Source organism: Mauremys reevesii, linkage group 6 (assembly GCF_016161935.1).
Source record: "Mauremys reevesii isolate NIE-2019 linkage group 6, ASM1616193v1, whole genome shotgun sequence".
In the NCBI taxonomy this organism is placed as follows: domain Eukaryota; kingdom Metazoa; phylum Chordata; order Testudines; family Geoemydidae; genus Mauremys; species Mauremys reevesii.
This window is the reverse complement of record NC_052628.1, coordinates 87,714,056-87,741,320: the sequence shown is the minus strand read 5'-3', so window position 1 is coordinate 87,741,320 and position 27,265 is coordinate 87,714,056. Positions and strand designations below refer to the sequence as shown.

Genomic DNA, 27,265 nt, shown 5'->3' with positions numbered 1-27,265 from the left:
GAATGTGTACAACTTCTGGTTATTTCTTTATAGAGCAATCTTTACTTTGCTGTTATCAATTTATCATTTATTTTTACTACCATTGTGCCAGGAGCTCCCAAGCAAGATCAAGGTCTCAGTATGCTGGGTGCCATACATACACATGGTAGAAGATCTTTCCAGTCCTGAAAAGTTTACAATCTAGATAAGACAGACAAATGGGGGGAGAAAGGAAACACTGTTATCCTCATATTACATATTGGGAACTGAGGCACAAACAGATTAAGGACCAGAGCCCACTGAAGTTAAAGGGAGTTTTTTCAGACTCTGGGTTACACAAGGAGTCTATGGCAGACCTGAGAAATGAACCCAAATCTCCTGAGTCCCTGTTAAAAAGGGGAAAATCTTGTTAAACAGATGCTGGAGGAAAAAAAGAGTTTACCTAAGATTTTGAGGAGAAACACAGCCTTTCTTCAAAGTAAAAATATTAGTTTGACAATCTTCCATGGGACATGTTCATTTAAGAAAACACGGTGTGAGAATCTCATTGCCAAGGGCATGAGACTCTGCCTCTGGGTATAATTATATCTACTAAATTTTCTTACAAATGCCACTAATTAAATAGAGAGACAAGGTGGGTGAGGTGTAGTATCTTTTATTGGATCAACTTCTGTTGGCAAGAGAGATAAGCTTTCGAGCTACACAGAGCTCTTCTTCAAAATTTAGTAGGAGTGCTACGTATTTAATCATCGAAGGGCCTGCTGCAGTCAAATGTAACCATGGCTTTATGAGTTGAGCAAGCCCAGAAGGCCATAGATGCTGAATTAGTGGCAGGTCATCTATGCAGGAAGAGGAGCAATCGACTATAAAAAAAATAGCCTTATATATTTGGGCCACAGAGCCCTATCCAGGGAAAGGATCATTCTACCATGAATGCGTCCTACCCTTGGAGTAAACTCACTGCCTGACCTGAGGTGATACTGCTGGGGGTGTTCTCTGTAGGTATATATATCTTCTTACTATATGTTCCATTCTATGCATCTGATGAAAGTGGGCTGTAGCCCACGAAAGCTTATGCTCAAATAAATGTGTTAGTCTCTAAGGTGCCACAAGGACTCCTGTTCTTTTTGCAGATACAGACTAACACAGATGCTACTCTGAAACTAAATCATCTGTTTTCTTTATTTAAAAAACATTTTAAAGCTCTACATGTGTGTTTTTGAATATGGGGAGCATGGGTTTTTCCCAGCCACTGCAGTCTTGGTGGATGGGGGCTACCCCTTATTAGGAAAAATCCTTTCCGCCCCATCCCTGTTCAATCTCTTTTATTTTTAAAGGTGGGTGAGACTTTTGTCTGTTGTCAGCATCTGTTTAACAAGATTCCCCCCCAGTTTTTCCTCCTTCTTTCCAGCTACCAGGAATTGAACTGTTAGCTTCGAATATCCTCAGACATTTGGCCCCTATAAAGTTGAGTTGTTCTCTGAAAACTGCCTGTAGAAACGGCACAGGGAGATCCATGTCTACATTGTCTACACTGGGAGAAAAAAAAACAAGTGTGTTCTTAATTTGGGTTAAAATAGCAGTGTTGCCATGTCTTCACTGTTCTAACTTAGGTTAGTAGTTTGAGTTCAACCTCAGGCTCCCCTACAGGCTTTAACTCGAGCTGCTAAGAGCTGAGTGTTTGCAATTTCCATTTCCTTGTTCTGTTATCTCTGGGGTTCCCTTATCTTGGCTTTTCTCCTGAACCATTTCTGTGTACTTGCAAAACACAGCATGAAGCCTATAAAAAAGGATAAGCCATCATTGGAAACACATTTGTGAAAACAGAACTGTTCCTATTTTTGTGATTAGGACAAAACAAAGAGATTATGATAAAGCAAGTGAATTACTGTCTGATAGGTTCATGATAATGTTGGTTCTCCATTAAACATCTGATATTCACCTCCTTTCTTTAAATCTTCAAATACATCTTTTATTAATTTGGAATTTTTAATGAATGCAAACCAGACATCCTGAGTCGACAGTTAGTCTGGAAATTTAATGAGAGGTTTCAGTTTCTTCCTGCTGTGAAACTAAGTGTAACACAGTAGTACCTCTTTAAACAGCTGTGATGCTTGTCTCCCTTTCCTTCTCCAAAACTCAGTACAATTCAATTCAATTAACTTATACATAGTAGCACAGAAAGACAGAATCTGTGCTGTGAGTAACAAGACACAATCTCTAAAAGAGACTCTGGATTGACTATTAAGACACAAAACAGACGGTGGATGGCTTTATTTCAAAGTTTCACACTAGTGTTGAGGTTCGAAAAGCATCCTCAGACTAGAAATTTATCTACAGAACAAAAGCAAAGATAATTGAAGTTAAACTCAGTTCCTTTGCTGTCTGACAAGAAGTTCTGAAACATTTTTTTTTCAAAGCAAGATTTGTTCATTGATTTGACAATTAAAACATTCCCCTGCCTCTCATGTAAATTGGCTTTTTATTAGGGCTGTCAAGTGATTTAAAAAATTAATCTCAATTAATTGCACAATTAAAAAATTAATCTCAATTAATAGCATGATTAATCACACTGTTAAACAATAATAGAATACTAGGTCTGTCAAGCGATTAAAAAAAATCGCAATTGCGTGATTAAAAAATTAATCGCAATTAATCGTGCTGTTAAACAGTAATAGAATACCATTTATTTAAATATTTTTGGATGTTTTCTACATTTTGAAATATATTGATTTCAATTACAACACAGAATACAAAGTGTACAGTGCTCACTTTATATTTATTTTTATTACAAATATTTGCACTGTAAAAAACAAAAGAAATAGTATATTTCAGTTCATCTAATATAAGTACTGTAATGCAATCTCTTCTTCATGATGGTTTAACTAACAAATGTAGACTTATGTAAACATAAAACTGCATTCAAAAATAAAACAATGTAAAACTTTAGAGCCACTTGGTCCTACTTCAGCCAATCGCTCAGATAAACAAGTTTGTTTACATTTGCAGGAGATAATGTTGCCCACTTCTGGTTTACAATGTCACCTGAAAGTGAGAACAGGCGTTTGGATGGAACTGTTGTAACCGGCATCACAAGATATTTACGTGCCAGATGCACTAAAGATTCTTATGTCCCTTCATATTTCAACCACCATTCCAGAGGACATGCGTCCATGCTGATGACGGGTTCTGCTCGATAATGATCCAAAGCAAAGCGGACCGACGCATGTTCATTTTCATCATCTGAATCAGATGCCACCAGCATCTGGTTTTCTTTTTTGGTGGTTCAGGTTCTATATTTTCCTCATCGAAATATTGCTCTTTTAAGACTTCTGAAAGCATGCTCCACACCTCGTCCCCCTCAGATTTTGGAAGGCACTTCAGATGCTTAAACCTGCAGTCGAGTGCTGTAGCTATTTTTATAAATCTCCCATTGGTACCTTCTTTGCGTTTTGTCAAATCTGCAGTGAAAGTGTTTGTAAATCAAACAACATGTGCTGGGTCATCATCTGAGACTGCTATAACATGAAATATATGGCAGACTGTGGGTAAAACAGAATAGGAGATATAAAATTCTCCCCCAAGGAGTTCAGTCACAAATTTAATTAACGCATTATTTTTTTAAACTAATACCACCAGCATGAAAGCATGTCCTCCGGAAGGTTAGCTGAAGCATGAAGGGGCATACAAATGTTTAGCATATCTGGCATGCAAATACCTTGCAGTGCGGGCTACAAAAGAGCCATGCAAATGCATGTTCTCACTTTCAGGTGACATTGTAAATAAGAAGCAGGCAGCAGTATCTCCCGTAAATGTAAACAAACTTGTTTGTCTTAGCGATTGATTGGCTGAACAAGAAGTAGGACTGAGTGGACTTGTAGGCTCTAAAGTTTTACATTGTTTTATTTTTGAATGCAGTTATTTTTTGTACATAATTCTACATCTGTAAGTTCAACTTTCATGATAAAGAAATTGCACTACAGTACTTGTATTAGGTGAATTGAAAAATACTATTTCTTGTTTTTTACAGTGCAAATATTTGTAATAAAAAATAAATATAAATTGAGCACTGTACACTTTGTATTCTGTGTTGCAATTGAAATCAATATATTTGAAAATGTAGAAAACATCCAAAAATATTTAATAAATTTCAATTGGTATTCTATTGTTTAACAGTGCAATTAATCATGATTTATTTTGGGGGTTAATTGCGTGAGTTAACTGCAATTAATTGACAGCCCTATTTTGTACATGAAACTTCAGGCCTAGATCCACATGCAGAGTTCAAACTGATGAGCAATTTGGACATATAGATAAAGAACTTTATAAGAATTTTTCAATAGAGGGAGATTTGGAAGGAATGACTCTTAGGTGCCTTTCCATGCCATAAAACCCAAAATAGAGTAAAGCCACTGAAATTGATGGATCATTCCTCCCCTACCTGAAAAGCAATAAGACCACCAGTAAAATATTTCCTACCACTGATTTCCCACTGACTGTCTAAAAGAACCTCTGTAGGACTCCTGGTGCTGTTTTCCCATTCCACAAAAATATAAAGACACCTTCTGCCCATATGCCCCAGTAAACACAGATAATGCACCAATTGAGGCTAATCACAGATATTTGCATTGTAATCTACCTCTTCCTTTTCCAGAAACACTGTAGCATCTGTAGCATTCTTGCATCTGACCCTTGCAAGCAATACATCATCTGATGAGTACATATAGTCTCATGCCTTTAATTGCTTTCTAATGCTGAAGGGCATAACTATAACAGATTAAAAAATTGCCAGAGTCCAATTCATTTTTTTTAAATTGTTCCTCGTTTGAAGTGTTTCACATTCCATGCTTACTAGTTGACATCTTGAGAGACAGAGTGTAACACATCATGTCCATTTACAAAGATTACAAATTTTCCAACCCTAACACTTTCACAATATATTGCAAAACAAACATTTCTCAGACCTCGACACCTTTTAGGAATCACAAGCAAACTGACCTTGCTTAATCAGAACTCCATTTCTAGGTCATCTCTTTGATTTCTCAACTTTGCTGTAGGGATTAGTTTGAGTAATAGTTTCTCTACACGTCACTATTGTGTGTCTTCAGTTTCTTACTAAACAGCCTTTCCAATCTCAACTATTATAGCCAGAATAAAAGTTTTAAAAAAAATCATTCGGCATCAAATGAAACATTTTTTTTTATTTTGAGCTTTGTATGTTTTAGTTGTTTTTTCATTATATTAAATGAGATTTCTAAATAAAAATCCATTTCCAGCTGAAAAATTAAAACGGTTCATTTAGAACTTGTCAGAAATAAAATGTTTTTATTTTGGGGGAGAGGTGTTTTTTTATTTTTTTAAGAAACACAGACAATTTGGTAAAACCCATATGAATTCACAAAATGTTTTGGTGTCACCAAATCTGCATTTTTCACTGAAAAATGGTTCGGTCAAAGATTTTTGCCCTGCTGTACTCAGGAGAGGGCAAGTAGATTTGCCAGTCAATAGTTGAAGCCATGTGAGTGGAGGAGATTCTCCAAAGAAAGGGTGTAAAGTGAGATGGGAAGAAGGCTAAGAACAGAGACAGATGGTGAGTAACTCAAAGCTGATAAGCTTGTCTCCTGCAGACTGGAAGCTGAAATGAATATTATGTCTTGAGAAGACCCAGGTTTATTATTTGTCATCTATCTAGTCCTAGTAATCAAGAATAATTAATGACCAAAATAAAATTTAAAAATATCACAGTGAATGACATCAGATTTTTAGAACAACAAAAATAGAGGTCTGAAACCAATAGGTCACTAGAGTTGTTATCTTGACCCATCCAAAATAACTCATTAGGGGAAGCACGGAGATCTGATTGTTGGGAAATAAGCACGTTTTTCAGATTATATTTGAAATTATTTTGTAATAAAAACAAAGTGTTCATTATGTTGTGGCTATAAATATTTTACTTATTTGGCTGTCTGTAGGGATTCATTAGTTTTGTTCTATTTTCAGGTTGTGTTTGATCTATACAAAGAGCAAAAACGTATCTCTGGTGTAACTCATTGACTTCAGTGGAGTTACATCATGAATGAACTTGACGCCAAATAACTATGCTGTAAAGTTTTCATTATGTTGCTGAACAATGTCCATATTCAGATTAAATCTAAGGAGCAGTTCTCACATCTTTAGGAAATGTATGTACATGTATATACAGCACATAGAAAGTCCCCATGGATAAAACCCCATTCTTTCCTTCACTTTACCCTAACTTCCCAGCAGTATCATTTTATCTCAGTATTCTGAGCTACACGTTTTAAATATTTGGAAGTGGAGTGAATATAGAGTCTGCCTATGTCATATGTAAGTTCTTTGGGGCAGTGACTATCTTTTTGTTCTGTGTTTGTACAGTGCCTAGGGCAATGGGGTCACAGGCCATGACTCTATGGCTCCTAGGTGATACAGTAATACAAATAATAATAATTCAGATAGAAGGAAACTAAGTTTACAGTGAACAGAAAAGACATTCAGGTGGTCTAAATGAACTGCAATGTAAACATTACAGTCTGGTCATAATAGCAGCATTGCAAAACTCTGCTCATCCCTAGTCCTGGAGACATTCTTTCTCCCTCTCTACATGGGCAAATAAAGTATTTTTTAAAACAATCATCCTCGGTGTGTGATAGGTGGATGAGTAGAATGTGTGGCTTGGCGACTAAATTTTAATGCAAGGCTGCCTTATAGTGAAGTTGTTTTGAAAAAAAGTAACTTTGCTACAAGCCAAATCTTGGCCAAGTGTCTCTGTGATGTGGAATGTGGCTGGAAACTGCATGGCTCTCTGGTTGCAGAGGCCTACACCCGTTCTGTGAGTGAGGGGAACACCTCAGTGGTTACCACATAGTGCTTCTGTAGTACCCAACTTTTCCCCTCAACAGAACTCCACCTCACCTGCATTCATGGGGAGCACTGTACATTCAGAGCTTCTGACACTAGGCTCTTGGGCAGCTGGTTCCGCCCCAAGTGATTGACAGTTTGTGCATAGGTGCTAGAAGTAGGGCTGCTGTTGCATCCGCTAAGTTGAAGTGGTTTCCATCATATACAGGGTTTACAGTTTGGTTAAATGGCTCTCAGCACCCACACTATACAAATTGTTCCAGCACGTGTGAGATTGTGCACAGGAACTTACATGCGCTTTCCTGAAGACAATCTGCACCTGTGGCTGAATTGTTAGAGGGCCCAAGCAGGGTCCACCAGGCTAAAGAACCCATTATGCCTCCCTGTTCATTTCCCAGCAACATACCCATCTTTTTTTTTTTAAATAAGGATCTGGCTTTTGTTCTCCTCTCTTTCTTCATAGTATCTCCATGAGGAAAGTGCAGTCATGGGGGTCCAGTAGCCTCCATGTAGAGAATCTGTGGAGAGCTGCAGGAGTAAAACAGGGGATTTTATTTACCCAAGATGAACTTCCCTTTCTTTCCCAGAGCATGTTTGCACTGCCACCTGTGGAGCAGGTGTAGAGCCCCACCATCCCTCTCCAGTCTTCAGCTGACTAGCCACATTGGGCTGGTGTGCTGCCAGGCTACAGGCATAAGAATTTCATGGGTTACTCCATCAAAACCATGAGCTACTTCAGCAGAAGCATAGGCCAGGGTTTGGAGCTGTAAAAGGGTTTTACTGTACACATCTTTCTAAAGCAAGTTGGTAGTTTGGAAAATGCCAGCATTCTGAGGGTAAAAATCTGTTACTGCAATTTTAAAAATTGCTGGTGAGACTAAACCCTGACTTTGCGGGCCCATGCAGCTTTCTAGAGGCTCTCAGAATCTTGCCTGTGTTACATCAGCATCAGTATCTTTATCATAAAAGGCACTAGTTGTCAAGTAACATGCAAAACAAATCTGAGCAGAGATGAATTAAGAGGTTTATTGTAATCCACTTGTTACACACCTAGATTTTAGTACAATGTTGTTGCACTGGATACACCTGAGTGATTAAAAGTTAGTCAAACTATTATAAATCCTCTAGTAAGACCAGAAACAACATGGACCTTTATAAAATATTAATGAAGGAGAGCAGATTCTCTTGCAAAGTGAAACAAGTTGCCTGTCCATGTTGCAGTCTAACATGTTAAAGCTGAACAGTTTTTGTACTGCCTTTCAAAAGATGTCAGTTAACAGTGGTTCCTAAACTTGTCAATCCTATGAATGGTTAATCATAAAAAATAAACCATTTAATGACACTGTTGATATGAAAAAACAGAACAAAACTTTGTCCGCTACAAAGAATATACACAAAGCTGTCACAAGATGTATATTACTGTGGTCATGCTTCCGCAGCAGGGGTGGGCAAACTCTTTGGCCCGAGGGCAACATTGGGGTATGGAAATTGTGTGGCGGCCATGAATGCTCACAAAATTGGGGGCTGGGGCATGGGAGGGGGTGAGGGCTTTGGCTGGGGGTCTGGGTTCTGGGGTATGGCTGGGGATGAGGAGTTGGGGGTTCAGGAGGATATTCTGGGCTGAGACCGAGGGGTTTAGAGGGCAGGAGGGGGATCAGGGCTGGGACAGGCGATTGGGGCATGGGAGGGGGTTGGGCTGCAGGCTCCAGGCAGCATTTGCCTCAAGCAGCTCCTGGAAGCAGCACCATAAACTGTTGCTAGATTAGCATCTAACACAATGTAACAACAATACAAAGGAAATCGCGTCAGTCACTCCTACCATATCACCTGGGCAAATGGAAAATGGTAGATACATTAGAGGATTTGTGCCTCCTAATTCAAGGCCAGATTAGAGTTGGGCCATATGTGGATATACAGGAGTGCAAGGAGCCTTTACTCACCCCTCTTCTCTTGTGCAGCCCATGTAGAACCCAACTATTGTCTTTGTGCTTGGAAGAAGTGCAGGGGCTGCTTCCTCCATGCAACCCCGAGGCCATGGCCCTCCCTTGTTGCACCAGGAGAGCTAGCTGACTGGCTGTGGAGATATGAAGGCACATGGCTGCAGTGATGTAGCTCCACAAAGGCCCCCATGTGCACAGCTGAGTCCTGAGGAAACAGGAGAATGTTGACAAGGCACCTCTTTTATTTTTTTAATAATTCCTAAATTTCTGTCATTTGCCAGATAACACAATGGTTAAAGGGAAGAACCACTGTGACTGTAGTTATCTCCCTGCTAATGTTATGCACCAGTCCTAGAGAATGTTTCAAAAACAATAGCTATAAATAACAAGATGCAGAGACATACTTTAAAAGTGTGTCAGATTATGACAAACAGGTGAATGCCTACATGATGCCCCAAATGAGACAGGCACATCTAAGTACCTGGTTTGCAGCTGCACCATTTAGAGGGTTCCCTAATCACAGCTTACCTAGTCTCTGAGGTTCATACCCGCACAGAGCAGGCAGGTACTATCACCTACTTAGAGAGCTCCCATCCCTCACGGATTTTGAGAGGCCTCAGATTTGATAGGAGTAGCACCACAGTTCTGCTTTGCAGTGTAGCTAACTCCAGATGCTATCATTTCACATCATTTCCTGCTTCCTCTCCATTAGGCAGAGCTCTAGGAGAAGCACAGGGTTCCCTCTTCAAAAGGCAGGACACCATACTCTACAACTTTCTGTGGTGGAGACTCTTTTGTGATGAATTGGTGGGTAGTTACCCTCTCTTATCACACCTACTGCTATTAGGGTTAGTAAATAATTGATTTTTTCATTTGCTGGCAGTTCCAAAAATATTTTCGGTGGGAGCTGGGGTGGGGGGGACATTGATTCTGGTTGAAGCCAATCCAGAAATTAAAAAAAAAAATTCAGTAAATCAAAAAAGTCTATTTTGGGTTAAATGAAATGTGCTGTGCCTGTGCATTTTTAAAGGGCTTGAGTCACAAAAGGGGAAGGGGAGGAGCCCATCTTAATAACCATTAGCCAACTAGTTATAGGTGCTCAACTGGGATGTGGGAGATCTTGCTTCAATTCTTTCTTCTGCCTGATGTGGAACAGGGATTTGAACTTCAGTCTCTTCCCACACAGGAGTTTGCCTAGGGTTGCCAACTTTGGTTGGACATATTCCTGGAGGTTTCATCACATGACACCTTAGTTAAATCCTTAGTTAAAATTAATCTTTAATTCCTGGAGACTCCAGCCCAGCCCTGGAGGGTTGGCAACCCTAAGTGTGCCTGAATCATTGGGGTATTTTGGGGAAGAGGTGTCTCAATATCTCCTGTTGAAGCTGTTCCATTTTTATTTAAATAATTAAGTGGAGCAAGGAATTGAACCAAGAGCTCCCGCATCCCCTATTCTGCATCTTAAATACATCAGAAGCAGAAAGCCTACTAAACAATCAGTGGGGCTACTGGATGATCGAGATGCTAAAGGAGCACTCAAAGATGATAAGGCCACTGCAGAGAAACTAAATGAATTCTTTGCATCAGTCTTCACTGTTGAGGATGTGAGGGAGATTCCCAAACCTGAGCCATTCTTTCTGGGTGACAGATCTAAGGAACTGTCCCAAATTGAGGTGTCATTAGAGGAGGTTTTGGAACAAATTGATAAATTAAACAGTAATAAGTCTCCAGGACCTGATGGTATTCACCCAAGAGTTCTGAGGGAACTTAAATTTGAAATTACAGGACTATTTACTGTCATCTGTAACCTATCATTTAAATCAGCTTCTGTACCAAATGACTGGAGGATAGCTAATGTGACGCCAATTTTTAAAAAGGGCTCCAGAGGTGACCCTGGCAACTGCAGGCCAGTAAGCCTCACTTCAGTACTGGGAAAATTGGTTGAAACTATCATAAAGAACAAAATTGTCAGACACATAGATGAATATAATTTGTTGGGAAATAGTCAACATGGTTTTTGTAAAGGGAAATCATGCCTCACCAATCTATTAGAATTCTTTGGGGGGGTCAAAAAGCATGCAGACAAAGGAGATCCAGTGGATACAGCGTATTTAGATTTTCAGAAAGCCTTTGACAAGGTCCCTCACCAAAGGCTCTTAAGCAAAATAAACAGTCATGGATAAGAGGGAAGGTTCTCTCGTGGATTGGTAACTGGTTAAAAGATAGGAAACAAAGGGTAGGAATAAATGATCAGTTTTCAGAATGGAGAGAAGTAAATAGTGGTGTCCCTCAGGGATCTGTACTGGGCCCAGTCCTATTTAACATATTCATAAACGATCTGGAAAAAGGGGTAAACAGTGAGGTGGCAAAATTTGCAGATGATACAAAACTACTCAAGATAGTTAAGTCCCAGGCAGACTGCAAAGAGCTACAAAAGGATCTCACAAAACTGGGTGACTGGGCAATCAAATGGCAGATGAAATTTAATGTTGATAAATGCAAAGTAATGAACATTGGAAAACATAATCCTAACTATACATATACAATGATGAGGTCTAAATTAGCTGTTACCACTCAAGAAAGAGATCTTGGAGTCATTGTGGATAGTTCTCTGAAATCATCCACTCAATGTGCAGTGGCAGTCAAAAAAGCTAACAGAATGTTGGGAATCATCAAGAAAGGGATAGATAAGAAGACAGAAAATATCATATTGCCTCTATATAAATCCATGGTACACCCACACCTTGAATATTGTGTGCAGATGTGGTCGCCCCATCTCAAAAAAGATATACTAGAACTGGAAAAGGTTCAGAAAAGGGCAACAAAAATGATTAGGGGTATAATACAGCTTCCATAAGAGGAGAAAATCACCCAGATATATAACCATTTCATGAGTAAGTCACCATCTGGGATAATTAAAAAGACACTGTTCAAAGACATTTTTGACACTGTTCTTACAAGTAACACCTAAGATGACTGTAACTGAAAGAGATTAAAGGAAAAGAAATATTTTCCCTATTTTTCAACTTGCTTGCCATGTGCCTCTGACAGCTCTTTGGGTATAATCTGTTCCCTTTTTCCCCTGTCTAGTCAACTAGACCCAATCCTGGAGAAAGAGCACATAAGCTGGGCTCTCTGCAGAACCTGACTGAAATCAGTGGGGCTCTCTGCGAGTGCAGGGGTCAACCTGCACCATTGTCTTTGCAGAGCAAAGGCCTTAATCAGTTTTCCTGTTTGTGTTGGTCTTTTATGCAGCAATGTGGGAGAGAAACACGTTTTTTAAAATAGGACAATGTGCTTTGGAAACCACAAAAATTGTCCAGGAGGCACAAGGGCAAGTATAGCACCCAAAGCTACGTTGAACTCTGTTTTTTGAAACTGACTAGATTTTAAGTAGATGGTGTCTCTAGCATTCCCTTCTCCCCAATCCAATGCTGCCAGCCACTCTCAGTTCTTAATTTTCCATTTGCCCTCTCACCTAAATATTGCATACTTAGCAACACTGAACATTTCCGTGCATGGGCGGCTCCAGGCATTTTGCTGCCCCAAGCACGGCAGGCAGGCTGCCTTTGGTGGCTTGCCTGCGGAGGGTCCGCTGTTCCCGCTGCTTCAGCAGACGCCTGCGAGAGGTCCACTGAAGCCACGGGACTAGCGGACCCTCCGCAGGCAAGCCGCTGAAGGCAGCCTGCCTGCCGCCCTTGCGGCGACCGGCAGAGCGCCCCGTGTGGCTTGCCGCCCCAAGCACGCACTTGGCGTGCTGATGCCTGGAGCCGCCCCTGTTTCCGTGGCAGAAGTGATGGGTTCTCTTCAGCTCGTGGCTCAGCCTGACATCAGTTCATACTCCCTAGCTAGCACCTCTTTATCCTTAGAGTGGGAGATCAGTAGCTAATGTTTCCTTTTCCCATCTCACCCCTTGAAGGCATTTTGGAAAAGTTAGCCACATTTGCCCCCCAGCCAGAGCTCCTGCCTAGAGTAAAGGAAGTAAGAAGCAGATCTGTTAAATAGCAAGACTTTTTCCCTAAGATTTCAGAATTATTTTTAAAGACCAACCTTGCTCCAAGACTGTACCTATTCCATTCTATATTAACAAGCATTTGTATATATGATGGAGCTGTAGTTTATATATATTACAACACCTTATTTTAAATGTAAACTCCAGTCCTGAAAACACTTACAAATGTGCTTAACTTTAGGCATGTGAGTAATTGAAAACACTGGGATCTAAATTTAAACATGTACATAGGAGTTTGCAAGATCAGGGCGTTAGTGACTTACCTTGATAAGTACACATTCAGGGGTGTTTTTTTTTACATTTAGGGCTTTAAGAGCCTTCTTTGGAATTAACATAGAACTCAGACTAGTTCTTTTCCAACACATTTCATTTAGTCACTTAGATTAACAGCAGAGAGTTTTGTGTGTCTCCCTCCACTGATGAAGGACATTTACATAATATTGCAAATATCTTAAAGGTGGTTAAGATTCAGGGTGTTGCAGGAAGGTTAAACTGTCTGTGCTCCCTGATACAAATAAATCAGGAATAGCTTTTTAGTTGCTTAGGATTTGGCTGAAAGGTTAACTTGCACATACTTACAAGCAATATAAACAAGGTAGAAGTTCTGGCTTTGGAATCTATGATTCTATAATTATTTAGGGAAACAAGAGCTAAACAGCTGACAAAACATTAGTAAACGTGTCCTAACTCACTGATTTTCATTTCTTAGTCCAGGTTAAAATTGAAAATAAAGGGTTTGTTCAGTCAGAGTGGAGGGATTAACTCTCTTGGACTAGGATTTGTTTTCAATAATATTTACTATCTTTTACCTCATTCCTTTAAGCAGAGCAATCACCTAATTCATTTAAGAGAAAGATACGAATAAATACAGATGTGTCTAGTAATTTCTTTTAGCCATTGATTATACTGACTGGCTGGTATTTTCTGGGTGGCTCAAATGGTGGAATAATGCAAGTATAATTTGTTTGAGTAGTGGTTTAGGTTGATTGAATACCTGGTGATTATTAAACAAATGTAGGGACTACAATGATGCTGTGTGATTTTTCACATGATGTTTTTCTAACAATATGGAGTATATGAACTAAAAATATTGCTAATTTATATATATTTTAGTTGATATGGAGAAGCCAAATTAGAAAATTCCTTACATATCAGATCATCTTAGTTTCTTTTTTAATATACCAGTAGCATTAATGTGATAAATGTTTAATTTTTTAAAAATTCCATTTGCAAACCCTCCTGGTAGAGGTAAATAGAGTAAGCTGTACAAAGTCCTGCTGGCCTTGTAGTTACGGGACAGGGCTGAGCCTCAGAAGACCTACGCTAAGATTTTCCAAAAGAGATGCTTAAAGTTAGGCCCTTGTGTCCTTATTTGGTTGCCTAAATTAGTGATCCTCTCAACTTAGACATCTTATTTTATTAATTATTGTATTACTTTGTTACCTGACCATAAGGGAAAAGAGAAAAGACTAAGGTGTATGTATCTCTGTTGCTAACATGGAGTCATTTAAAAAGTCACATTACTTTGGGGAAAAAAAATTGGTAGCCAGTTTTGTTTTATCCATTTTCTTTAATACTTGTATTTTCTTCTCCTCCACCTCTATGTATTTATGACAACCTACTGCATAATCCTGAATATGTGTTATGTTTTTAATGTACCCTCTAGGTATTGGGGTAGGAGTTCTAGTACGAGAATATGGCAAGCTCTCCAATCTGGATAAATTCTACTTTGCATTTCCTGGAGAGGTTCTGATGAGAATGCTCAAACTCATCATTCTACCCTTGATCATATCAAGCATGATTACAGGTATGACTAGAAATATGCTGTTTGTTATATTCCTTCAACTACTGTTTGGTATTTCTTCTAAATTTTTATGAAAATAAAGTGTAAGAATATTTTATTAAACTCTTTTATCTGCAATCCTAGATTATAAAAATTCTATTTAAGTGAAATGTTTCTATATAGAATGTGAATGGAAATAGAAGATTAAGTCAGAATGTGATAGATAACACTGCTAAAAACCAAATGTATGATAAAACTCTCCCATAATCATTTGCAGGTTTTGTAAATCATCTCTCCCACCCCATTCTTGATGGTGGATTAAGTCCTTACCAATTATGGGTCGAAATCTGCAAATTCTAACTCTGAGTACTCTCTATGAATGCACGGAAATAAGTACTACAACTGGTAGTAAAATATTTGCAGGATCAAGCTTTAAATGCAAAAGGTGGCAGAACTGGCTGTCAAATATGCTCTAACTAAAAGGTCGTTGTGGTGTTTTTTTCATTTGTTTATTTTGTTTGTTTTTTATTCTCTCATTTTTTGTTCAGGAAACAAAAGCTCAAGTAGTCTTCCTTTAACATTCCATAATAAACCCACCCATGTTTGCCAAAGTGCTCTACTCTATCATCTCCACACAGTCTTTGCTTTTGGCTTGTGTTCAACATGCCCTTCGTTGTTTGGCTGGGTTATCATGGAAAGGCCTTAGGGATTTGACTGAGGAGAGGAAGATCACCTTGTGGTTGAAGAGTGAGTGAGAGAATGCTGAGCATAGGGATGGCATGAAAGAAGGGTTGAAGACAAGATTGGTAGGAAGGAATAAAAGCAGCAGTCAGAGGCGTGTACGCTGTAAGGGACTCAATCCTGAGTTTATTGAAGTCCACGGCAAAAATACCATTGATTTCAGTGGTGCAGGATCAAATGCTATGCAATAATTGCCAGGAAATGAGTGCAGCAATGGAGGCAGGAGTGGAGTTGGCCAAGCCTTGGAGGCATGATTATGGTATAAAGGTGAGAGGAAACCAGTGAAGGGATTTGAGATGAGAAGAAACAAGAGCAGCAGCAGAGAAGGGTTTTGTTTTGGTTTTTTTGTTGTTTGTTTTTTTGCGACATTATTTTGGATACACTAAAGGGAGACCAAAAAGGAAGTTGCAAGAATCAAGATGAGAAATGGCCACAACATAGACAAGGGTTTTATCAGAAGTGATTAAGATGAAAGAGGAGATTTTAGAGATTTCCCAACAGCCAGGATGTGGGGGGGAGAAAGAGAGGAGTAAAAATGCCCTGAGTTTTAAATGATGGAGAAAGCAGTGGCAATTTTATGGTGCTGGAGATGGGAGGGAGAAGAAAGCAAAGAGGAGTTCTATTTTTTATCATGTTGAATTTGAGTCAGTGATAAGAGTTCCAGGAAAAGCTATCAAGAGGAAATAAGCCCTTTTCTCTTTTCAAACAAGCTGTGAAGTAGGCTCGCTCCTTTGAGTGGTGAATGAAACTGGACCTGGATTTTCAAAATAAGTGATATAATCTGGTTAATTTGTACAGGCTTCAGAGGAGCCAAATTAATTATTTGTGAATAAGGCTACGATTTAATTGTGAGTATTTTTAGTAAAAGTCACGGACAGGTCACGGGCAAAAAACAAAAAACAGCCCCATGATCTGTCCATGCCTTTTACTAAAAATACTCATGATTCAATCTTGGGGGTGGGGTGCTGCAGGGGGAAATCCGGGGGCCTGCTGCCGCCAAAAGGGGAGTCCCACAGGGCCCGCCCCCACTCCAGCTGCCGCCAGGAGAGGGGAGCCTCAGGGGGCCCGCAGCCGCTCCAGACAGTGTCATTTCCTGGGCAATTGACATTCCAGTTCTTTTCAGTAGTTTATATATTGCTTTAAGTTCTGTAACTCCTGGAGATATTGACAATAACTTCCACTATCCAAATAGCTATGAAGTGCTTGCTAAGAAAACAAAACATGCAAGGTAGCTGTTTACACTGCTATCACTATTTTCCTTCCTCCTGCTGTGCAAGACATTGAGTGGATACTGCTTTTGCCACATGTACAGTACAATATGATAGTATTGAGGAACTGTCACAGACTGAGGTGTCATTAGAGGAGGTTTTGGAACAAATTGATAAACTAAACAGTAATAAGTCACCAGGACCAGATGGCATTCACCCAAGAGTTCTGAAGAACTCAGATGTGAAATTGCAGAACTACTATAATTTAAATCAGCTTCTGTACCAAATGAGTGGTGAATAGCGAATGTCATGCCAATTTTTAAAAAGGGCTCCAGAAGTGATCCCAGCAATTACAGGCCGGTAAGCCTGACTTCAGTACCAGGCAAACTGGTTGAAATTATAGTAAAGAACCAAATTGTCAGACACATAGATAAACATAATTTGTTGGGGAAGAGTCAACATGGTTTTTGTAAAGGGAAATCATGCCTCACCAATCTACTAGAATTCTTTGAGGGGGTCAACAAGCATGTGGACAAGGGGGATCCAGTTAATATAGTGTACTTAGATTTTCAGAAAGCCTTTGACAAGGTCCCTCACCAAAGGCTCTTAAGCAAAGTAAGCTGTCATGGGATAAGAGGGAAAGTTTTCTCATGGATTGGTAAGTGGTTAAAAGGTAGGAAACAAAGGGTAGGAATAAATGGTCAGTTTTCAGAATGGAGAGAGGTAAATAGTGGTGTCCCCCAGGGGTCTGTTCTGGGACCAGTCCTATTTGACATATTCATAAATGATCTGAAAAAAGCGGTAAACAGTGAGGTGGCAAAATTTGAAAACATAAATGGTTGTTACTAGGAGGAGAGAAGAATAGTTCTTCTTAACCTTTGAGGATAGGACAAGAAGCCAGGGCTTAAATTGCAGCAAGTGGGGTTCAGGTTGGACATTAGGAAAATCTTTTTAACTGCCAGGTGGTTAAGCACTGGAACAAATTGCCTTGCTTACAACACTCCTGCTAATACATGCCAGAATAATGTTTACCTTTTTTGCAACAGTGTTACACTGTTGACTCATATTTAGCTTGTGATCCACTATAACCCCCAGATCCATTTCCACTCCTTGCTAGGCAGTTATTTCCCATTTTGCATTTGTGCAGTTGATTGTTCCTTTCTCAATGGAGTACTTTGCATTTGTCCTTATTGAATTTCATCCTATTTACTTCAGACCATTTCTCCAGTTTGTCCAGTTCATTTTGAATTTTAATCCTATCCTCCAAAGCACTTGCAACTCCTCCCAGCTTGATATAGGCTGCAAACTTTATAAATGTACTTTTTATGCCATTATGTAAATCATTTATAATCTGGTCTCTGGAATTTCCCTTGATACAGGATACACTTTAAAATAAATTGACCATGATGGGTAAAATCTTAACCCCAATGAAGTAAATAGCAAAATTCCAAATGATTTCTTAAATGAGGCAAGGATTTTACCTGATGTATTTTCAACACTGGGAAGCAAAATCCTCCCTCTCTTGTGTAAATGGAGAGCTTGGCAAGAGATACTTTTCCTCTGCTGTCTTGGTTTCCCAAGCTGTAAAGGAGAGATGATAATACTTGCATGGCTACCTCACATAGGTATTGTGAGTATGAAAGGCCTACTCCTGTTGAAGCTAGTCAGAATTTAGCCTTTGATCTTATAGCGAAAAGGACCGGGCCCTAGTAGCTAGTCAATGTAAGTGCTAGGTGATAATATTATTTCTGACTTCCCATCTCCCCTGATAAAGCTTTAGAAGATCTTATTCAAATATGAGAAATGTGGTTATTAGGCTGTCAAGAGCTCTGGGAATATAGGAGATTCAGTATAATACAGTGTTCTTTTTAATTAATTTTAGTTTACCTCAGAGACCAAGTTGTAATTATTCTCATCTCCCCATAACTAATTTTATTGGCTAGTAGATATAAATTTGACTCTGTCCAAAGGGCCCATTAAAGATAATTTGGCCCAAAATAGCTAATTTATTTGGTGCTCACTGAAAAATTAATCTTTCAAAGTGCAATTTCCCTAAGACTGGTAACATTTTGGACTTTACCTGTATAAAGACATAAACGTCTTAATCAGCTAGAGGAAAAGAATGATATTTTACTCAGATTTGCCTAATAACGTGTCATTCATCTGCAGCAATTCTTCACATAAAGGTTATGGTTATGCCTAATAGGAAATAATAAGAAAGTTGTAGAACTGGCTAGAAAGGGACTAGATACAGTTCACTAGTGATTAGAGAAAGGGACTTGGTTAATGGATGAAATCAGTTATAATTGGAATGAAATACTGTTGAAGAGGGAGCCCGTGGGGAGTTTGTGGGCTATTGTGGGCTTGATTTACTAGAATTTAAAAAAATTCCAGAAGGTATGCAGATGCAGGGTATGTATCATCTATTAAACCTGTTTCCTAATAGAGCTCATCTGATTAGTTTCAGCCTCTGTTCTTCACAGACTTAAATTTACAAAGTGGTTGTTTTGCAGTCTAACTCTAGCAAATGTGAAAGCTGCTGATGAATACTGCAAATGCGTGAATAATGTTTAGTGACTGCCAAACATCAGTGCATAGAATCATCTGACTCCATATGCGTTAAGAGAAAGGAAGCGGTAGGAAATAAATGATGGACTGAAGTAATGAAAACAGATCATTCTTCTGAAGCAAAATGTAAATATTGTCAGCTTTGTGCTGATTCACCTAATCAAAATTTATCTTTCCTTGTAAGCGTGTAAACCCCGATTACCACAACAGGTGCAAACCCCAGCTTGTCCTTGTTTGCTGGTCAGCATCAGTGCAGTGGCAATGATTGCTAGCCATCAATGACTGAATCGGGGCTATTCCAAATGCAGATTAGACCTGAGTAAAAATCCTTTTCCCCTTACACTTGCTCAACTTTCACTGTTTGTTGTGATTATACCATTTTACTAGCTCTGAAGTCAGCACAGAGTGCTCCAGAGCAAATAAGACCTGCATTTCTATGTAAAAAAAAACAAAAACTTTTTTTTAAAAAGGAAAAATTGTTTATACCTTCTTTGTAAATCATAAAGGAGCTCCCCCCTCCCTCCCAAAAAAGGCATAAGCCAATTTTTGTTTCCTGTAGTGTTTAGGAATTAGGTAGTATCCCTTTAAATAGTTTTGACCCTTTAGTGTTCCTCACTGTCTTCTGTAGTTCAGAAGCCACTATAGTCTTGCAGAGCAGCAGTGTGTATATGTAGCTAGGCCCTACATATATATCATTAGTAAACAGTTATTTGGATCCCACTGTGCCCAGCTGGTTACTTTACATCATGTCTATTGTGTAAAGAGCAAAAATACACATTTCCCTTGTAAGTCACCTTTACATTTTTGGGCTGAAGGATGCCAAAAGCAAACACCCCATGATGTTCAGTGTTACTGAGGCAGAGAGAACTGCAGTGTCATGGGCTATTAATAGACAAGGATTTGCTTCCATTCTCTTAAGACTGTACAGCCAGTCCTGTCCCATCAATATTGGTTGCCATCATGAAACACAGGCAGGCTCTGCATTATTTAAGGTTTTTAATTATAATAATAAAATTTTGAAGTGCTGTTCTGGTTCACAGAGCATGATCACCACCAACTCTCAAGGGCAAAGAGTCTAGAGAAAGCATGCTGCAGTATCTGCAGCCTTCAATCTCTTTCCAACTCATGTCACTGAGGATCTATTGCTTGTGGCAATCTGATCAGACCAAAAGTTGAAGTAATCCACTGTGCTGTACTGGCTTTCTTTATGTGCCATGACCCCCTTCCTTTCCTGTATTTCCTTATATGTAGTAACATTAATGCCACAAGCAGTTAAAATACTTACTGTCTTAGAGTTTCCTTTGTAGGAGCCTGTAAGCTAATAATTGCCCCTCTGTTCCTTTGACTACTGGTAATGCCTGTCTAAATAAAGCATTTTCAGGGCTTGCCTCATTAGCAGTATTCACATCATATTTTATGTGCAGTAATTGGGAATTGCATGTCTCCTATATCCATTAACTAACTCTACATTTTCCTGTGAAATCAGTTAGCCTTTTTTGTTTGGCAGTGATGTGTTATCCCCCCTCTAATTTAGACTTTTAGTACATCCCACGTTCTACGTTCATATCATGGATTCAGAGCCATATAAAATCTGGTTTTGTTTAATGTATTCCTTAGTTTTGTGTGAGCTAAGTACTATACTAAGGGTTTTGTTAAACTTTAAAATGTACTGGAGAATGATCCCATATAACACTGTGGGAATTAATACTACAGGTAACCAGGTCACTAGCTATCATGAAATAGTCTATTTTGGAATATGTCTGTTGCCGGTAAAGCAGTAAGTATATCTCTTTGTGTGGAGCACAGGAAGTATCAAAGACTTTACTTAACCTAGTTATTGTGTCCCTTCAAGGAACAATAGTCATTAACTTGGACTTATCTAGCCTCTGAGACCTGATTAAAGTTCCCTGCAAATGTCATTTGCAAGTGTGTTAGTTTTTTCTTTTTTTTCTTCTAAAGTTGGATTCTGTCTCCTATGTTTTTGTCTTATGTTTTATTATCGAAATGACAACTTACTGAAATTTTGCAGCAAATGTTTCGGCAGTGAGCAAATTACTTTATATCCATCCATATAAAGTTTTAAAGTTGGTGAATTTGCATATTTGGTATGTGATGGTACTTTTTGTATTCAACACATATTAAACTGCTGATTACTAATTAGTCTCTCATATCTTTCAGGTATGGAAAAAGTTATTTGAAATGTTATATACTTATATTCTTCTAATAATTATGATTGATCACTTTTTCTATCATCTGTTTTTAATTCATTTGTGTCTTTTATTCTGAAAACGTTCAGTAGATACTTTTTAAAAAATCAATTAGTGAGTGAGTTTAGCTTTCCATGAGTTGTCAGAGCAAATGACAAACATTTAAGTGTCTTCTTTATACTCTATCGAAACTATCTCTTGCTGCGCTTGGTTATAACTGACAGTATTCTTTCATTCTGTTAACAACAACAAAAGCTAGGTAGTGCATTCTTGACTGGACAGCTAGAATGGGTTTCATTCTTGGGTCTAATTCTAGAACAAGCAGAAACCAATATGTGATTAGTGTATAATCCTTACCTATGCATTTATTTTTCAGCAGCCCTGCAGTTGAGATCCCACTCACTGTCAGATATGCCCAAAAAACCTACATCAGCATCATAGTGCAAATTGCTCAGCCCATACTATATGCAGAGGCACACTACCTTTTTTCCTAATTATTTGGTGGCGAGGGGTTAAACTAAGGACTGAAACGACCCCCAAACTTCCATTATAATTCATTGAACAGTGAGCAGTCCTATACAGAGAAAAGCAAGTGCCAGGATTTTCAATAATGCTCGGTTAGATTCCTAAGCCCATATTTAAATTCCTAACTGACTGGACTGATTTTGAAAAGTGCTGAGCACCCAACAGCTTCCATTAAATACAACTCACAATCTGGCAGCCCGCTCCCTTCATCATAAAATATTTCCTTACAGTTAAAATTTTAGGGCCAAACTTAACCTTTACAAGCAAACAAATGTAAACTGTGTGTTTTATTAGCAGTCATAGAATGCCTCAACACTAGAAAGGTTTACACTGAATTTTGCTGTGAAAACACTTAACAACTGTGGAGCAGTGACAATTACACCAGTGTTTAATGTAAGGGTTATGCTAGCTGCTCTAGATGTAGATAGACAACATTTTAAAGCTCTTTCATAATTCTTAGGTCATCTAGTCCTGGAGAATGAACGGCCTTAGTCAAGACTAGATCCCTCTCTTCTCCCCTGCCCCCTATGCAAACTCTAGTGTTCCATGAGTAGAGATGGTTGGAAAATGGAAGGTTTTTCTTTGTTTATTTTTACTCCCCAAAATGTCTTGTTTTTCCATCAAAACATCTTTGACCTGAGTTTTCTGACCACATTCTGGCTCCAGTTCAGCAAGGTACTTTAGCATAGTAAGAGCATGTCTACACCACAACTGAAGATGTGATTGCAGCTCAGGGAGGCATACCCATTCTAGCTTTAATTTAGCTAGCATGGCTAAAACTAGCAGTGAAGAAGCGGTGGCATGGACCTCAGCACAGGCTAGTTGTGTCAGTGGCTACCCAGGGTTCCAGGCAGGTTTGTACAGCCCACATTGCTGCATCTTCACTGCTATTTTTGGCCATGCTAGCTAGATTAATGCTAATGTGAATATGCCTATCCGAACTGCAATCACACCTCCAATTGCAGTGCATACATAGCCTAAGACACAAAGAAAGAAGGATTTACTGTGCAATCCAGATAAGGGAATAAATTTAATTTTCATGTATTATACTTTATAAAGTCAAGATTCGTGGCCATTGTGGAAGAGATGAGTTTTTGGAAAGGGTGTGAATAAGGAGAGAGTGGTGTCATTGTAAACTAGGACTGGAAGATGATTCCAGATATGGGGGCAGTATAGAAAAGACAGAACCAGAAACGGGAAAAGGGAAATTGACAGGAGGGTAAAAACTGGCATCATTGAACCATAGGAGTAGGCTGCTCTTAATTATGCTGGGGTCACACTGACTGGGATTAACTGCAGCACAGCACTTTCCAGCCAGACCCTTTCCACTGCTGAGGGTGGTAGGCGTGCAGCACAGAACTATTGTGGCAACTTCATGCTGCTGGGAGCATCACTTTACAGCAGCGGTAGTGCTTGGGGTTTGTTTCCACACTCCTTTTAAGCTGTTCCAATGTACAGCAAACTCTGCCCTCCTATGTCGTGAGTCTGGCTCAGTTTTGTCTTCTGTATTTCCACATTTACTTCTCTCCTTTAACCTACTTGTCTTACTAAAATAGACCAGTTGGTTGGTTGGGGGTTTTTTTAACGTTGAAAACTGGCCATTTTATGGCATACACAATCACATTCCACTTCAAGTCAACCTGCAAGATAGCGCAATTTACAGATATGGTACACTCTATTTGGTGAAAATATTTCAGGACACTTTATGCAATAACACAGGTGCATACTCCTGCCCAGTGACACTTTGTATAGCCATATCTTCTATACTTAGGGCTTGATACTCATTTACAGTAAAATCAAATACAATGCTTTTAAAAGTGTAGATTTCACCCACTTTTAGGAACACTGCCAGAATGGTGTGAATGGTGTGAAATAATTTCTCTAACTTCATGAATGCAGCCAGAATGAGCTCTCAAGCCAAAAGCATAACAATTAGACTACTAGTTGAATATGTCATTCTGCAGACTATTTGAATGAGCTCTCCAAAACTCAGTTTACAACCTTTTTTTTTAAAAAAAAAAATGTTCATCTACTCTGAGTTTGTGAAAGGAGACAGGATGAGTTACAGTATAACTGCTGGAGCAAGAAAAACTGAATGCTCTGTAACACTAATTGCAGATTCAGATGCGCTAATTAAAAAAAAAACACTACCAGTTGTTAAGCCAACTACATGCAGGGAATCCTTTGCTCAGGCTGCTTCATCTCAGCTCATCCTGGCCATATCTAGATACTGCAGAGATCTTCTAATTGTGTGTGAGCTTGAATGGACTTTATGGTACAGAAGTTTAACACATCAGAAAGGAGACTGCAGTTGTAGAGCCAGTCACAGGGAGCACCAGTGGGGATGCATCAGCTCTGCAGCATACTCACCCATTTCCTTCTGACCCACTGGGGATGTTTTGTGGGGTTCTGGGAGGTTCAGATTCTGCATATGGGCAGGGGGACAAACTGGGGAGAAGGCTGATTTTGTGTAACAAGAATACTGTACAATGTGTAGTGTTATTACCATGCCAAACTTCAGCACCTGGAATGGCAAGACAATCGCTACTACAGTAAGAGCTATGCACTGTGACTTGAATGATGTGATCTTTGAAGTATACATATTATACAAAATCTGTTATGGTTCTTCTGCGAGTTCAAGGATTCCCCTAGCCCCGTGCACTCTAGGGAATCTCTCAGACCCATAGTTTAAGGGCCAGTATACACTGCAGTCAGCGGCATTTCTGCTCCCCACTGCAGCAGGATGACAAAGTTATACTGCCAGACTGAGGGTTTGGACAGAAACAGTTTACTAGCTATCCCTCTGGGATACTGGGTGGGAGAAGCAAGGCAATGGACAGCTAATGAAGGAACGGTAGGGAGGAGCAGGCCAGTCATCTACCCCTGAAAATATGAGGTGAGTGTGTTCCCTTCCTCTCAAGGAGAGGGGGAGTCTGGGGCGTGTTACCAGAGGAGTATTCTAGAGTCAGCAGACTTCTCCCAGACCCGGGCATCTGAAGAAGTCAATGCTCGGGGCCGGGACAGCATGCAGAGACCCCATCCCCAGGGGCCGCAGGAACGTGTCGGCTGCTTCCAGGAGCGGTGTGGAGCAGCGGAGCGAAGATGGGCAGGAAGCCTGCCCTAGCCCTGCTGTGCTGGCGGCCGGGGGCCCCCGGGCCCTTTTAAATCGACCAGTCCTCTGGTCAATTGCCCCCTTGCCCCACCTCCCATCAGCAGGCCTGAGGCCAGGGATTATTTGCTCCCACTGATGGTCGTGAGGAGGGGAAGTGCCCAGGCCTGCTGATGTTACATTGCAAATAAAACAAATATGTTTTCATTTGATTCACCCATTCTTTATTGTCAGGCAGGTGAATACAACATTCGCCCCTACTTAGATACAGTGGTATTGCTCATTTCCTAAAATGGCTTTGAGTTCATCCTGCTCTACTCAGTCATAAAGGAGACCACATGCATGAAGACATGCAAGCTGAATGCACATGTCACTGGAGAGCTGAATTTAAGATCACAGACCTTTCAAGAAATTGCAGAATAGTGTAAAAGACCCTTCTCCATGTGAAAAGATATTTGCATCTATAGCCTGATGTAACATATGATGGCATGAATTACATGAAAACATGGTAGAAACAATACTTGCAGAGTCTAATATTAAATTTTCCAAATTTCACTGCAACTAACATCCATATATGTTTGTTACTACTAATTAGCATTAATGTCCTATGGAAGATGAATATAAACTTGAATTCTTTTATATAATAAAAAGAGGAGGAGTATATGTAATAAGACTCCAACACTGGACATAGAACCCTGGATTTTCAGTTCCTAGAGATAAAAGAGTAACTCTCATAGCGGGTAGCAGTAGTAAGTGCTGATCCTTATTAGACTAGCCACTAGAGGACGATACAACACTCTTGCCCAGCAAGTTACAAATAGGCAGAATAACTTTCCTTAGATTTGATTATTTTATATTCTCATTAAATTCAGATTCAAATTTGGATAAAAGTGAGGAACAACCCCTGGATTTGAGTGTTTACAGGGCTTTTGTGTGTGGGTAGCTCCAGTGGTCACCCTTAAAAATTTAGTAATCTCTTTAGATAAATTTTCAAAACTGATGAATGATTTCAAGTGCCTCAATTTTAGGGTAACCTCTTGCGATGCCTTGAAGGACAGGGCCAGCCTGGGGGGTGATATGGGTGGTTGCCCTAGCCACCACCATCCAGGGGCACCAATGAATATCCGGGCACACTGCCTGGCTGCTCTGACATTTTTTGTGTTTTGGCTCAGTTGCTCGGGGGTGCCAGAAACGAACTTAATTTCCTCCTTTGACAGGGTTACTGCCCTAAAGGACAGAGAGGAAGCAGTAGATGTGATATATCTTGATTTTTAGTAAGGGTTTTGACACAGTCCCACATGACATTCTCACAAACAAACTAGGGAAATGTGGTCTAGATTAAATTACTTAGGTACACAGCTGGTTGAAAGACTGTACTCAAACAGTAGTTATCAATGGTTCACTGTCAAAATGGGAGGACATATCTAGAGGAGTCCCACAGGGATCAGTCATGGGTCCAGAACTATTCAATATTTTCATTAATTAGTTTGATCATGGAGTGAAGAGTATGCTTATAAAATTTGCAGATGACACCAAATTGGGAGGTGTTGCACACTTGACAAATTGGAAAACTGGTCTGAAATCAAGATGAAATTCAGTAAGGATAAGTATAAAATTCTACACTTGTGCATTTGATTTTTCCTTCCTAACTACAAAATGGGGAATAGCTGGATAGGTGGGAGTACTGCTGGAAAGGATCTGGGGGTTATAGTGAATCACAATTTGAATATGAGTCAACAATGTGATACATTTGCAAAAATGACTAATATCATTTTAGGGTGTATTAACAGGAATGTCATATGTAAGAGACGGGAGGTAACTGTCCCACTGTACTGGGCCATGGTGAAGCCTCAGCTGGAGTGTTGTGTCCAATTCTGGGTGCCACACTTTAGAAAAGATGTGAACAAATTGGAGACAGACCAAAGGACAGCAACAAAAATTATAAAAGGTTTAAAAAATCTGAACTATGAGGAAAGGTTAAAAAAATTGGGTATGTTTAGTCTTGAGAAAAGAAGACTGAAGCGGGACTTGATAACCATCTTCAAATATGTTAAGGGCTGTTATAACAAGGACTGTAATCAATTGTTCTCTATGTCCACCAGCACTAGGATAATAAGTAATGGGCATAATCTGCAGTAAAGGAGATTTAGGTTCCTTATTAGGAAAACTTTCTAACGGTAAGTATAGTTAAGCTCTGGAATAGGTTTCAAAGGGAGGCTGTGGTTTTTAAGAACAGGTTGGTCAAACACCTATCAGAGATGGCCTACGTTTACCTGGTCCTGCCTCAGTGCAGGGGGCTGGACTTGATGCATTC

General features: G+C 39.5%; 1 protein-coding gene and 1 long non-coding RNA gene across 2 annotated transcripts in view; one reads left to right on the top strand and one right to left on the bottom strand.

Annotated features, from left to right (window-relative positions):
* The window catches only part of LOC120408607, an 87,944-nt gene that overhangs the window by 6,779 nt on the left and 53,900 nt on the right, over positions 1-27,265 (bottom strand). Inside the window, exons 2-3 of the long non-coding RNA XR_005600818.1 lie at positions 8,799-9,003; positions 7,265-7,386 (exon numbers count right to left, since the gene is read on the bottom strand). This is a non-coding gene — a long non-coding RNA (uncharacterized LOC120408607). The remainder of the gene's footprint in view (positions 1-7,264; positions 7,387-8,798; positions 9,004-27,265) is intronic.
* Positions 1-27,265, top strand: part of SLC1A1 (solute carrier family 1 member 1) — a 70,249-nt gene that overhangs the window by 7,663 nt on the left and 35,321 nt on the right. Inside the window, exon 2 of the mRNA XM_039545736.1 lies at positions 14,477-14,617. Coding sequence (XP_039401670.1) covers positions 14,477-14,617 — 141 coding nt within the window. The remainder of the gene's footprint in view (positions 1-14,476; positions 14,618-27,265) is intronic.